This window comes from Musca autumnalis, unplaced genomic scaffold, assembly GCF_047663935.1.
Source record: "Musca autumnalis isolate F117 unplaced genomic scaffold, ASM4766393v1 scaffold_1, whole genome shotgun sequence".
Lineage (NCBI taxonomy): Eukaryota > Metazoa > Arthropoda > Insecta > Diptera > Muscidae > Musca > Musca autumnalis.
The window spans coordinates 83,226,121-83,240,443 of NW_027411644.1; the positions used below are offsets into that span (position 1 = coordinate 83,226,121).

The following is a 14,323-nucleotide window of genomic DNA, read 5'->3' on the forward strand; positions in this document are numbered from 1 at the left end:
ACCTGAGTAGTTTTTCTCTATATGGTATATTTATAGGAAGGCATAGTTAACCTTTTTTTAAATTTAATTATACATTTTGAGAAAATATCTATTAAAATCGTTAAAACATTTGTTATTATCTCATCAACACTATTATACTTGATTAGTTTTTTTCTACTTGCCAATCAATCATTGAGAAAACATGTACTAAAAATTAAAAAAAAAATTATTTGTATTTATCTCATGATAATCATACTATTTGAGTAGTTATTTACTTGCCGAACGCTCAGTAACTTATCATAATTATAACTTATTTTTAAGATAACAATATTTTTATAGCCCGTTTCCACGGTACGTCGTTCGTTCTCTATTCGTTGTTCGACCCATAACTACGAATAAATTACTTATTTCCCCACACAAAATTCTATGAATGAACGACGATTTGTCTACGTTGTTCGATTAGAAATACTCTCTGAACGACGAATAAGTATGTCCCATCCCTAACAAATAAGAGAATTTATCGAAAAAATTAATTATGACATGTCTAAATTCAAAATTGACAAATTTGTTGAAAACACAAACATTTTTAGAAAAAAGGAAAAAGATGAATGAAAATTAATGTGCTAAACTTTTTATATAGATGCAGAAGGAAGATGGTTGTGTTTCCTTCTTAATTCCACACACATTTCTTGTCCATTAGTTCAAAATCGCGTAAAAAATTAGAAACAAAAAGGAAACAAATAACTGAAAGGCTGTATACACAAATATTGTTTTGACATGTCTCTCTCTCTCTCTTTAATTTTGAAAATAGAAATATATAAAAATATATTGAAAATACAAAATTATTCAGAATTTATGAAAAAAATGACTGAAATGTGTGCATTTAAATATAGAAGATACATTTTAAGGAAAGTCTATTGCTTTTCCTGTTCATCTAATGTATATTTTATGTTTTTTCGGTTAAAATTTTCGTGAAAACAAGGAAAAAAAATGAAGGAAATTTTGTTTATGTTTCTGTTAATTACGAATGGTGTGGAAACGGGTTAATTCGTGTACGTCGTTCGACAGGCGAACAACGTAATTGAAATGCTCGTGTGAACATGACATTATATGTAACTTGGAGTAGTTTAATTTGCAATTTAATTATAATCGGCCCTAGGGATTAAAATTGCACTCACTGAAAAAATAAAAAAAATAAATAAATAAATAAAACCAGATAATGCGCTAAATCCGGCTAATTAGGTCATATCTAAATGGCCTATAAAATCCATTGGATTTAGTTTGACGTTTAAGCAATGGAATTGACTGTTGAAATCGAGTCGATTCCGTAAATGTAAATCTAGAATTAAAAGTATTTATTTCATTAGGTCTGTTCGATAACCCAAAAGTTTGTACAAATTTGTACAAACTTTTACAAAATGCTGTTCGATAACAAACTTTTTCAGTAATAGAGAAATGAGAAGTAGTAGCAAAAACTTCCAAATACTTTTTACTTGCGAAGTTATCGAACAGGCCTATTATTTCAATTGCGTTCTATGCAAAATATCGACTTTTCAGAGTCGATTTGTTCAAAAGTCTATTTGTATATCCCTAGTAACGCAAGCAGAAACATTTGTTACCCAGCAAAAAAAAATGGAAGTGGTACAAGTTGGAGAGAGGATTTCATTACATGCATGGATGCGCTTCCAGTGGACTAATGAAAAAGGCAATCCTTTTCCTCACATTTGGATTACATCCAACAAGCACTTTTATGTATAAACGATAAAAAATTCAATTTTCATTCAACAAATGAAATTAAAGTAATACGGCGTTTATATTATAGTTTTTTGCAGGGTTAACCTTCTTTATGAGGATTTGTTTGAAGTATATACAATGGAAATGACATTTGAAACCCAGACCCACTGGGTTAACCTTGTTATATATAAACGGCCTATAAGAATAAAATTAAAATGTCTTATTAATGGCCTGTTCCCGTACTTTACAAAGTGGTAAAAGTCGTAAACGATTTTCATACAAATTTTGTGTACGGGAACGCAAAACTCGTAAAAGTGGTAAAAATTGTAAAAATGGAGTGCTTCCTAGCTGCGTGCTGCGGAAGCAAAATGGAGTGCTTCCTAACTGCGTGCTGCGGAAGCAAAATGGAGTGCTTCCTTTCTGCGCGCTCCCTTGTAAAATTCACTGAGGAATTCATAGAAAAAGAAGCACTTCGTGACACTTGCACCAGTGATTTAACTGCTTCCGTGGATGCAAACTTTTTGCTGGGTATGAATGTGAACCAAAGTGAATTCGCAAAAATCAGGAAAGAAACACACAACAACAAAATATAGACCACAAGAGACGGATTGGTGCGGAACAAAATTACATTTCGTAAAGGGAGAAAGAAGGTAGAATTCATTCTATAAAAATAGGTCTTTAAAAAACGTTATGAAACGCAACGCGGACTGATTCAACTGAGCTCTGGGTGTTTTTTTCTTACTAATTGCTTAAAGGCAAAGTTTGTTGTGTAAAGTTATTGCAAAAAGAATTGTAACAATAAGGAGAAAAAAAACAAAGGCTTAGCAACAAATATAATATCCTGCTCCTGTTATCCCTGAAAAGTCTTATTTCTTTCTCTTCCTTTGCTAAGCCACTTTAAATCTTTGACATACTATTTGATTTATTGGATTTCCTTGCTGTTGCGTCAATTTCATACCTTCCGTGTGTGTGTCCTTTATCCTTGGAAGTGCAACAAAGTTTATTTTACCGAAAAACTAACTACTACTAGTCATCATCAGCATGTTAACTTTATATTACGTGAGCGCTACATTCTTACAATCTTGGCGTATCAATAAGATATGCCAAAAAATTAGCGAGCAATTGTCACAACAGGCTACAATAGCATTTTATGTTTTGCCCCAGAACAGGGATGAGGGTTTCTGTAAGTATTTATGTGGGCCGGTATTTGGAACTTACTCAAATTGTGATTTTGTTTCCTTTGCTTTGTAGATTCCCGTTTGGCTACTTCAGAAATGTGCCAGAATCGTCAAATAGCCAGAGTAACGGAAATTCTATGGTTACATGACAACAATCGCGGCTGTTGCCTGATGCCTTTGCAATCCATACCCACTTCAGCATGGATAACCTTTCCCGATGCACCAGGCCTTAGGCCTTTCCATTTTGGTAAATCACCTGAATCACTGCAACGTAGCTTAAGTTTAGATAGACATGGTGCCGGCTTGATACGACTTTTATTAGAAACGGAAACTACACCATGTTACGATGATCGTGTGTGGCAACAAGATGTAGTCAGGGTAAGTGCAAGAATGTGTTTGTGTGTGTGATGTGGCATCATGCTGTGTGCTATATTATCTATTATGGATTTATTTATAACAGCTTGGCTTTGTTTGTATTACTATCTCCACTATAAGTTGAGACATTATTTGCCAGTTGTATAACAGTTTATTTTTAAATCATTATGGTCTGGTCTGGTTTCTACATACGAACGAATAGATGGAAACAAAAACTAATTTGTGGCTTCGGAGGAACAAAGACATAAATTGAAACTTTTTGTTGATATCAGCTCCCTTAGGGCTGTGGAACAAGTCGTGCGACAGTTTTAAAAAGTAGAACATAAGTCGAAGTACATGGTATTGATTAAATTATATTTGGATTTGAATGTTATATTGATTTAGTTTACATTGCATTATTTTCTATTGTGCATATATTTTAATAGCTTCAAAAAACTGTTATACTCATGGCAAGGCATATCTTTCCTTTACCGACAGTATGCAGAAAATTATGAAACATATACTACAGATAGTGCTTTTCGTCCTGATTCCAAAGACGTATAACACTTTCTGGGGAAATGTATACTTCCTGAAATATGGGCATCTGAAGTTCTGAAAATTCCCATATTTAATGGCCGGCTACTTAGAGAAAAATTATAAATTAAAAGAAAATTGTGTTCCTGTTCCCGAGAATTGTACATGTCCTTAGGAGAAAGTCTTAAAATCCCGGCCGAAGGCCGCCTTATAAGAGAATCTCACGATTCAAAAAAAATCGATCTGTCCGTAAAGGAAATTTGTTCCATCTATGTTTCACACTAGTATAGCAGTTTTGTAAATTTGAAATTAGCAATCTATATTTAAAAAGCTGTTACTTACCTTTCTTCAAACTCTTACGTAGCTAAATAAACAATTTAACGAGCTTTTATTTCTTTTGTAAAGATGTTCTGAAACTGTTATACTTGAACATTTCTATGCTATTGATTAAATATGAGAGTTTTTGGCAACTGAATTGTTATTTACGCTGTTCCTCCAACTTATGTTTCAACATTTACATTTTAGCACACGTATAACACTCGTTTAACGAAACGTTATAACTGCTATACTGATAAAATTATATATGTTGAATTAAAATTCGTTCTTTATGGTTTTCCATGAATTAAAATTCGGTGTTTATGGTTAACATGAAAAATATATAATTTTTAGAGTCGTATAACAAAGATATACAACTGTTATACTCATAAAAATTTCATTTTACTGATTAAAAATAGCAGTTTTGGATAGGATATTTGTTGCTTAAATCAGTTTTTCTTACTTTGGTTATAAAATTAACATTTAAACACACATATAACACTCTTTTAATGAAATGTTATAACTGCTATACATTAAAGTTTATACGATGTGATTAAAATTCGTTCTGGTTGGTCTTTGGGACAAAAATAAAAATTTTAGAGTTGTATAAAAATGTGGTAAAACTGTTATACTCATAGAAATTGTATGCTTCTGACCAAATATAGCAATTTTCGATAGAAGAATAGTTGTTTAAATTGCTTTTCTTATTAAGGTTGCCAAAATTATCATTTTAGATCCCGTATAACATTCCTTTAACGAAACATAACTGTTATACTCATAACAGTTTGTATGTTGAATTAAAACTCTATCTTTATGGTTTTGCATGAATTAACATTTGCTGTTTATGGTTTAGCATACAAAAATGCAATTTTTAGAGTAGTATAACAATGCTATAAAAGTGGGCATTAGTTGAATATATGGACTGGATTCGGATCGATGATAAAAAAATTTCGATTTAAAGGAAAATTTTGTTCGCGTTAGCCGAGATTTGTTCCTGTCCATATGAGAAAGTTTTAAATCCCCGGCCGAAGGCCGCCTATATATGAAAAAATTTCGATTTAAACTAAACTTATCGTCAAAACCAATGGATTTTTTGAACTTTCTGAGCCTAGTATGGGCTTCCTGCCCATGATATATATTGGCGTGATCAGCACTGCAAGCCCTACCTGTGGTAAAAATTTCAGATCGATCCGAATCCAGTCCAAACATTCAACCTGCTCCTAAAAGTGCTATGCTCATAGAAATTGTATGCTATTTATTTAATATAGCAGTTTTTAATATAAGAATAGTTGTTTAAATAGTTTTTTTCACTTTGGTTGCAAAACTAACATTTCAGCATACGTATAACAGTCACTTAACGAAATTTTATAACTCTTATACTCATTAAAGTTTATATGATGTGATTAAATTCGTCCTGTTTCGGGACAAAAATAAAATTTTTAGAGTCGTACAACAATGTTGTGAAACTGTTATACTCATAGAAATTGTATGCTACTGATTAAATATAGCAGTTTTCGATAGAATAATAGATGTTTAATTATTTTTTCTTGCTTTGGGTGCAAAATTAACATTTTAGCACACGTATAACAAGTTTTTAACAAAATGTTATAACTGTTATACTTATTAAATTATATTATTGTCGATCTGCGTTGTTTTACTAGAAATTATATTCTGCATTTAATAGAGTATGATATTTTCTTTATCGACAAACAGTTGTATAACAGTTTAAAAAGGATTTCATATTATATAGATACATAATAATATTTTTAAAATTAATATTGATAGAATTCTTTTAATTAGATGAACACAACTAAAAATTTTAGATACGTATAACAGTTTTGTGAAACTGTTATACACAAGAAAAATGATTTATTTTTGGTCCAAAAATTGATTCGAAATTGAATCTGTCTATATCTTCCTTTGCAGATTGAAAATTATGGTAAGCTGATTGCCTGGAAAATAGACTCCCACCTTGCAGTGCTCATAGAAACTGACATTGAGCACTTCACCAAATTATTAATAGATACATTTTTACAAAATAATTTATTTATCAATGATCATCTGCCTCTGTTAAGGATTGAGTGTAAGCACCAAACCAATCTAAATGGAACTTAATTAAGTGTTATACTCAAAAAGGAAAATAATTGACATTTTCTTTTCCCTTAAACCATAGCTGTGCGCAATGATGGTGTCCCCCAGCCTTATTCACTGTTGTGTAGTCATTTACGTAAACCAGCACGTAGCATGGAAGAATGTAAACCCGATGAATGGTCGAAACATTTAGATGATCTACGTGCCGTAAGTGTTTTGGCCAATCAAGCCATTGAATATGCTTCCAATAAAACCAAGACGGAACATAAAACATCATCATCGGCGTCGGCAGGAAACAGTCCTATTAAACCCGATCTTATACCTCAAGAGAAACGTACAGAAAGTGGCATTAAAAATGATAAAGAATCTCCAAAGAAACCTCAAGCGACATCAGCAGATTCAAAGAAGTTAGATGCTGGTGCGGAAAAAGTTAAACAGGACATAAAACCAAGAACTGAAATGGTGGATGGTGGTGCTAATAAAGAAAATTTGCCATCTAAAGATGCCTCGGAAAAATTAATCAAGGCAGAACAAGCCAAACAAAATGAAACAACAACAAGTAGTCCAAAAGTGGTGGATCCACAATTAGCTAAAAAATCATCGGAGACCTTGGAAAAGGCAGCAAGTCCCAGTAAATTAAGGGCTAAGCCAACTGAAATTAAGAAGCCTGGAGTAACGGATGCAGGACGTTTTAAAACAGCAAAGGTAAATAACACTTATTTTCTTTTATGTCTCTTTCTATAATGGAGTATAATTTTCAGACTTCCTCGGAGGCTTTAATAGAGGCTGAAAGCAAAAAATCCAGTGAATTAGAAAAAATTGCTGCATCAGAACGTTCTAAATCAAAATCACCAACAAAACCCGAGGAAAAAGTATCGGAGAAGAAACCATCTTCCACAAAAGAAGTGAAACAATCTCAAAAAATCGACCACATTGAATCTCCACAAAAACATGCCGAAAAATCTTCAGAAATCCCCAAAGACGGTGGTAGTAAACAAATGTCAACCCCAAATAAGTCTGAATCAACAAAGGCAACGGCTTCACTGCCTAAAGTGGATATACCAACAACAACAATATCAGCAACTACTTCCGACCAAACTCAACAAAAATCTATTAACACAATTGCTGCTGCCACGCCATCTTTGCCATCGACTGCAACAGCAATTGCCTCGGCTTCACCCATTAAGGACAATGCCAAAAGGCCCAGTTTAAAACGTCACAAGGACAGCATTAAAGAGTGTAAACCCTTAAATGTTTTAGTATATGCCGAAACGGCAACGGCTAGAGAAAGTGCCATCAATATTTTAAAAGAAATTTTAGCCGAAAACACGTGAGTTGACGTCAACTATTCTGTTGTCTTTTTATTACAAGCTATTATCCACAAACCATAACTGAGCTATTTCTTCCTCTTCCCTCCACAATCCCCTGTCTTTGCATACATACATATGTTAAACAAATAAAATTTATGACATTTTTCATTTTTTTGTCTTTTGCAGTTACACTATTTACCCCATGACACAACAACAAGTCGAACAGAAACATTGGCTCAACAGTACCGCCTTATTGGTGGTATGCGGTTCAGTATCCAATACAATGGGCGAATTGTTTGTTGATTATTTTCTCCATGGTGGCAAAGTGCTGTCATTGTGTTCCGATGTTTTACATTTTATATTACCAACATATCGCACAGCTGAGGTAATAATAGTAATACAATGACTAACAACCAATGGTCATTTGGCTTCTAGCAATTACACGATATATACCTTACACCATAATGTCGTCTAGAATATTTTAAGACTATTTCTTATGTGGAATATAATTCTAATCTAAAGGGACTACACATGGTGGTGTAGGGTATTACTTAGCCTAATTTTACGTTATGTAAATTTGCTTGCAGCAATTGTCGGTTTAAGGGAGAGAGAGAAGTAGGAGGTATATTGAAGCCTTTTACCTCTCAGCAACTTCTCTCACCGTCTAATTGTCAATAACCGCAAGGAAAATTGCCAAATGTAAATCTGGACTTAGTTTGCTTTTCTCCTATGTTTCTTAGACTTAAACATGCTAAACATAATTTTCATTTTGCTTACATGACCACCCCCACCCATCACTCTTTTAGGTACGTGAACATGAATTGGTACAATTCTCCTATGACAAATGGCAAAAGGTTAAAATGATGCATCACATATTCTGCTATCAACCATCCCCGGTAAAGAAAAACTTTTCAACCGACAGCGATGATTCGGCTTATGGTACAAATCGCAAACCGTAAGTACAGCGAGTAATATATTTTTGAATTGTAGTGTACGTTTATTTATAGAAGAAAAACCACCAAAGATTATAACACTGTTATGCAAACGAGAATGAAAGAGGTGTGACTAATTTCTATACAAAATTGTTGGTTTTAAATAATTGAATTGGCATTTGAAAAGCAATGGGAATGATAATTCACTTAAAAGACGATATCTTAATCACTAGAAAAGAGGAAAGGCTGGCTAATCGGTCTGTAGTCTATCGGTGTTGACTGACTTGTTTTCCCATCTTTCTATAGTGCGAAAATGTGTGACAGTAACATACAAGCTCAAAAATTCCTTTTAGAATGGTAATCAATGCAGTAATTGCGTTTTGAAGCATCGCCGGAATGTTATAATGGGGTCCAGGTGATTGATTTATAGGTTGGAAAGTATTGATCGCCCATGAAATTCTTGGATTACTTATTAACGTATCAAGAAAAACCCTCTCAAAAATTATACGTTATACAGATTAGAATTGGCGTCCATGCATTCCGGAAAGTTGGTTGTCGCAAATAGATCTATAGTTTTTAAGAGTCTTCTTCTATCCTCACTGCTGTCGTATCACCACCCAGCAAAAATACTCATTGCAAAACCCCTTACCAACTTAACTAAGTATTTACGACTTCTATTAACTATTTTTATAGGTTAGTAAGAACCGAACCGCGAACTTGATGCGGCATGTTGAATCAGAACTGTCTGAGGGTAAGCTTTTGACAGGCCTGATCCAACATGACTCTTCGACCTTGGGTTAGAGGAGTGGCATCTAACAGAGGTAACCTCTAATAGATCTCTACTCATCTCTCCTCTGCACTCTGTGGATCCCTTGAATCCCTTGTGGACACAAAATGGATTGGAGTAGTTCCCTTAAAGTAAACATCTACGATGGGTAGGAAAAATAAATGGTATAAAGTTACAGTGCAGGTACTAAATAACCCAGTACCGGCGGTAAGCGTTGGTGAGACCACAAGCACTGTGTGGTCGAGATCAAGTGATTGTGATCCGGCTGTTTTAGGTGTGGCTGCCTTGGCACCTACAACTGGACCTGTTACAAGTGCACAATATAATAACGACATGATAGTTGACGAACCGGCGATCTTTAAGGATGACGATATCCCGACCTACACAAGACTGAAGACTATTGGAGATAGTCTAGAGAGACAGAGTAGCAATTCCTCGACCAACTGGATAGACTTGTTCCAGACGAGCAGAATCGAGACACGTTCCCGGAGGAAATGCAAATTCGTGTGACGTTACGCGAATTTGCATATTGAATAAGAAAGCAAGTTGAGGTACGTAAGGAAGTTCTTCAGGTGAAAAGAATATTCATTCCAGCACTTGCAGTTGTTCAAACCAAAGTCCCTAAAGAAGCCAAGGCGGAAAGCAAAAAAGTAGAGGTGACGTAACCTACTGCCCAAAGCAAAAAGGTGGATGCGATCTGTATCCCGAAGTCGAGCTTAACCCAGAAGGGAATAAAAAAGGCTTAATAATCTACTTTCAAACCAAATGACTTCCGTAAAGGTAACTATTTGGCGAAGGCGTTTAACTCGTAAGTCGGACTCAAACCCGGAAGTCAAGGGCAAAGCGGAGAAAAACCAGTCCAAAAATCTGCAAGCAAGTCATCTTCTCAGAAGACGGACAAATCTTTACAGCATAAAACTGTGAAACGGGTCCAATCTTCAGAAGGCCCGCATCCCTCTTCTCAGTAGTGGAATTCTGTAACTCATTTTTCGGGTTACCGACAAAAATCGGTAAAATTAAAACGCAAAATTATGAATGAGAAATTCAAATAAAACTTGACAAAACTCTTGCTATCGGTAGAACTTTACGACTAGGAACTACTTCTACGAGAAAGGAACTACTTTCTGGAAAAGCGACCATCAAGGTACATGGCCAAAGGCGCAAAAAATCCTACGCCAGACCGTCGTCACTGATGCCGTTGACAACTTTCGAGTAGCAATCATCGACCTAGCTTACCCCGACGGGAGAATCGGCGAAGGTCATACTGGTTGTTTGTCGAAACCGGTCTTCCGACTATCATTGTTTCTGACATGGTGGTAAACCAGGGTGGCCGTCAGTGCCTACCTTTAAAATCACCATAATAAATACTTTCGGTAAAAATTTCAAAACATTCCTCGAACAGTTCTAAAGCTGCACTTAAGCGACAATTTTTCTTGTGAAGAAAACAAATTTGCCAAACGTTCGAAAATGATATCGTTTTCGAACTTTTGGCGAACAAAAGAAACACACAAGAAATAAAAAATAGTTAAAAAAAATTAAGTTACAGTGTTTTATTTATAAATGCACTTAAAACTAGAAACATTTTTCATGACGGAATCTCTCAAATAAAACGCTTGCCGTGTATTGTCACAATTTTTAATTCAAATGCAAGCGTTTTATTTGAGAGATTCCATCATGAAAAATGATTTTCTAGTTTTAAGTGAATTTATTAATAAAACACTGTAACTTAATTTTTTTATTCTGAATGTGTTTTTGTCGACCTTTGATCTTTTTATTATTTTTGAGGTTTGTTCGGCTATAGGTCTCTTTTTTAATAAAACAAAGTTATGTTTGTTTTATTTGTTTTTTATTTCCAATATTTCGGCCGTCTTTGACGGTCATCATCAGGGATCTTTTTTGAAATAAAGATAAACATACACATTAATTATATAAATAAATTAACAAACAAAAATACAAAAAACAATAGATATTTACATTTTTTGTATTATTCAACTAAAACACAACTTTCATCCTTTGTCACTGCTGATGTTGAACTGATGTTTCTTCTTTGGCTTTGATGTTTTTGGATGACGTTTCGATATATTTGCGCACAGTGTTCCGTGTCCGACTTATAATTTATTCTTTTTTCTGTAGGAACATTTATTATGTGGAGCATTTCCAACATATACCGTCGTTTATAATTGCCTTCTTGACATAAGATTTTCACATCCTTAAAATTTGGAGTGTGACCTGTTCTGGAACAATGTGCTGCTAGAGCAGTTTTTTGTTCTATTGGTTTGTTGTTGGCCTTTTGGTCAGACTTATGGCCGCTGAGTCTGGTCTTTAGTTTTGTTTTTGTTGTGCCAACATATGCCTTTTGGCATATGTTGGACTTGTCTCCATTACATTCTATTCTGTACACTAGGTTAGATTTATCATCATTTGGTATTTTGGATTTTGTATTGCTGAAAAATTTATTGTTTGTGTTAGTACTTTTAAGAGCTATTTGGTACTGGTTTTTATTATATAAATTGGATCTAGAGAAACGCTCTGAGAATCCATGCACATAGGTAGATCGTTTGTATATTTTTGTATCTCTTTCTATTTTGTTATGGGTTTGATTTTTTGCTTGTGTTATAAGTTGATTTATTGTATGTTTTGGGAAATCATTCATTTGTAGAATTTTTCTAACCTTTTTCTCGTTTTTGGCATGAAATGTTTGGTCGCTGATATTGAATACTCTCTTTATGAAGTTTGTCGCCGTGTTGATCTTCATTCTTCTTGGATGTTTCGAGTGAAAATTTATAATTCTTCCCGAGGCCGTTGGGGTTTGATACCAATCTAACATAATGCAATTTCCATGTCTCTGCACCATCGCGTCTAGATATGGTAATTGTTTGTTTGTTTCACATTCCATAGTGAACTGGATTTGTTTATTGAAGTTATTCAATGCCATTAATGTATTCTCCACTTGGCTCTTCTTTATGATACAAAAAATATCATCTACATATTTTGTTAATAACCTCGGTTTTACCTTTAATGTTTTTATAGTTTCTTTGAGTAGTTCTTCCATCACGATATCGGCGACAATTGGTGAAATCGGTGACCCCATAGGCATTCCCTTTTGCTGTTCATAAACCTTGTCTTTGTATATGAAATACCTTGAATCTTTAATGCAGATCATCAAACTTTCAATAAAAAGGTCCATTGGTATATTGGTCTGTTTTTCTATGTGGATCCATTTACTTTTTATTATATTTAACGCCAAGTTTACCGGTAGACTAGGAAATAAAGATACTACATCGAAAGATATCAATATTTCATCCTCGTCGATACGCTGTTTGTTCATTTTTCTTTTAAATTCTTCTGCATCATTGACATTATATATAGATTCCTTGGTTAAGGTTTTTAAGATATTAGAAATATGTTTCGATAATTCATACGATGGGGAATTTACACTCGAACAAATTGGACGTAGGGGGTTCCTTCCTTATGAATCTTTGGTAAGCCATATATTCTAGGCGCTACCGCAGTTTTATTTATCAATCTGTTTTTTTCTTTTTCATTGATCAATTTTAAATCAAACATTTTCATAACCAACTTGTTGTTCTTTTCTTGTAAACCAGTGGTCGGGCCTCTTCTTAGTCTTTTATATGTACACATATCCATCAATATTTGGTTCATTTTTGTTTCATAGTCAGATTTAAACTTCATAAAGAGAGTATTCAATATCAGCGACCAAACATTTCATGCCAAAAACGAGAAAAAGGTTAGAAAAATTCTACAAATGAATGATTTCCCAAAACATACAATAAATCAACTTATAACACAAGTAAAAAATCAAACCCATAACAAAATAGAAACAGATGTAACGACACAATTGCCTCCGTTTGCTGGGGTGAGCTCGCGGCGGCCAAGGTTACGTCACAGAAATTTATTTGATTCAGTGACTTGAGTAAAGGAAAACGCACTATGTTTGGGGATCTGTTTCTGTTTATTGGTTTAAGAACGATCGTAAATATAAACGACAGAGTTAACTTATTCTGTGGGAAATCCGGCGCAAACGGCAGGAGACCTTGCACGGAACTCCTTTGTCCCGACGACGGAAGCGGCGTAGACTACACGCTTCAAGTCGTGTCTAGGCTGCTCCACGGGTGCTGTCTGGGCTCTGTACAGGCGTCCTAACCGCCCCGATCTGCTGTCGTCCTTCGGCCGACGATGAGCGGCGTAAGATACACGCTAGTAGGGATGCGAGGAATATCTGTCCAGGCTGTTGTCACAGGTAAGCGGCGTACCAAAACACGCTGAGAACGGAGGTACCCACAAGGAATGGTGCTAGGGCAGTTCGAAACGCGCCTATCAGACTTGAGATTACCGGGTCTACTCGCTTATCTGGGTCAAAACCCTGTGAACTGAGATAACGGCCAACGAAACGCGTTTATCCGGGGTGAAAACGCGAAGGCTACGATAAGCGGCAAACGAAACACGCTTATCCGGGGTGAAGACGCAAAGACTGCGATAAGCGGCAAACGAAACACGCTTATCCTGGGTGAAAACACGAAGGCTGCGATAAGCGGCGAACGAAACACGCTTATCAGGGGCGAAAACGCGAAGGCTGCGATAAGCGGCGAACGAAACACGCTTATCAGGGGTGAAAACGCAAGGACTGCGATAAGCGGCTAACGAAACACGCTTATCCTGGGCAAAAAGCACGAAGACTGGGATAAGCGGCAAACGAAACACGCTTATCCGGGGCGAAAACGCGAAGGCTGCGATAAGCGGCGAACGAAACACGCTTATCAGGGGTGAGGACGCAAGGACTGCGACAAGCGGCTAACGAAACACGCTTATCCTGGGCGAAAGCACGAAGACTGGGATAAGCGGCAAGCGAAACACGCTTATCCGGGGCGAAAACGCGAAGGCTGCGATAAGCGGCAAACGAAACACGCTTATCCGGGGTGAAAACGTAAGACTGCGATAAGCGGCTAACGAAACACGCTTATCCTGGGCGAAAGCACGAAGACTGGGATAAGCGGCAAACGAAACACGCTTATCCGGGGCGAAAACGCGAAGGCTGCGATAAGCGGCGAACGAAACACGCTTATCAGGGGTGAGGACGCAAGGACTGCG

At 35.7% G+C, this 14,323-nt stretch overlaps 1 protein-coding gene across 3 annotated transcripts in view; it reads left to right on the plus strand.

Moving 5' to 3' along the window:
- The first annotated feature begins 1,896 nt into the window (after nucleotides 1-1,896).
- Hcs (holocarboxylase synthetase-like protein) overlaps nucleotides 1,897-14,323 on the plus strand; it is a 72,905-nt gene continuing 60,478 nt past the window's right edge. Inside the window, exons 1-8 of one of the 3 annotated variants that reach the window (XM_073983063.1) lie at nucleotides 2,240-2,363; nucleotides 2,606-2,896; nucleotides 2,965-3,269; nucleotides 6,021-6,177; nucleotides 6,268-6,890; nucleotides 6,947-7,515; nucleotides 7,682-7,880; nucleotides 8,302-8,450. In XM_073983063.1, coding sequence (XP_073839164.1) covers nucleotides 2,755-2,896; nucleotides 2,965-3,269; nucleotides 6,021-6,177; nucleotides 6,268-6,890; nucleotides 6,947-7,515; nucleotides 7,682-7,880; nucleotides 8,302-8,450 — 2,144 coding nt within the window. In that variant the 5' untranslated portion in view covers nucleotides 2,240-2,363; nucleotides 2,606-2,754. Of the gene's footprint in view, nucleotides 2,897-2,964; nucleotides 3,270-6,020; nucleotides 6,178-6,267; nucleotides 6,891-6,946; nucleotides 7,516-7,681; nucleotides 7,881-8,301; nucleotides 8,451-14,323 lie in introns of all 3 variants that reach the window. The other 2 variants (XM_073983044.1, XM_073983052.1) reach the window with 2 other exon arrangements.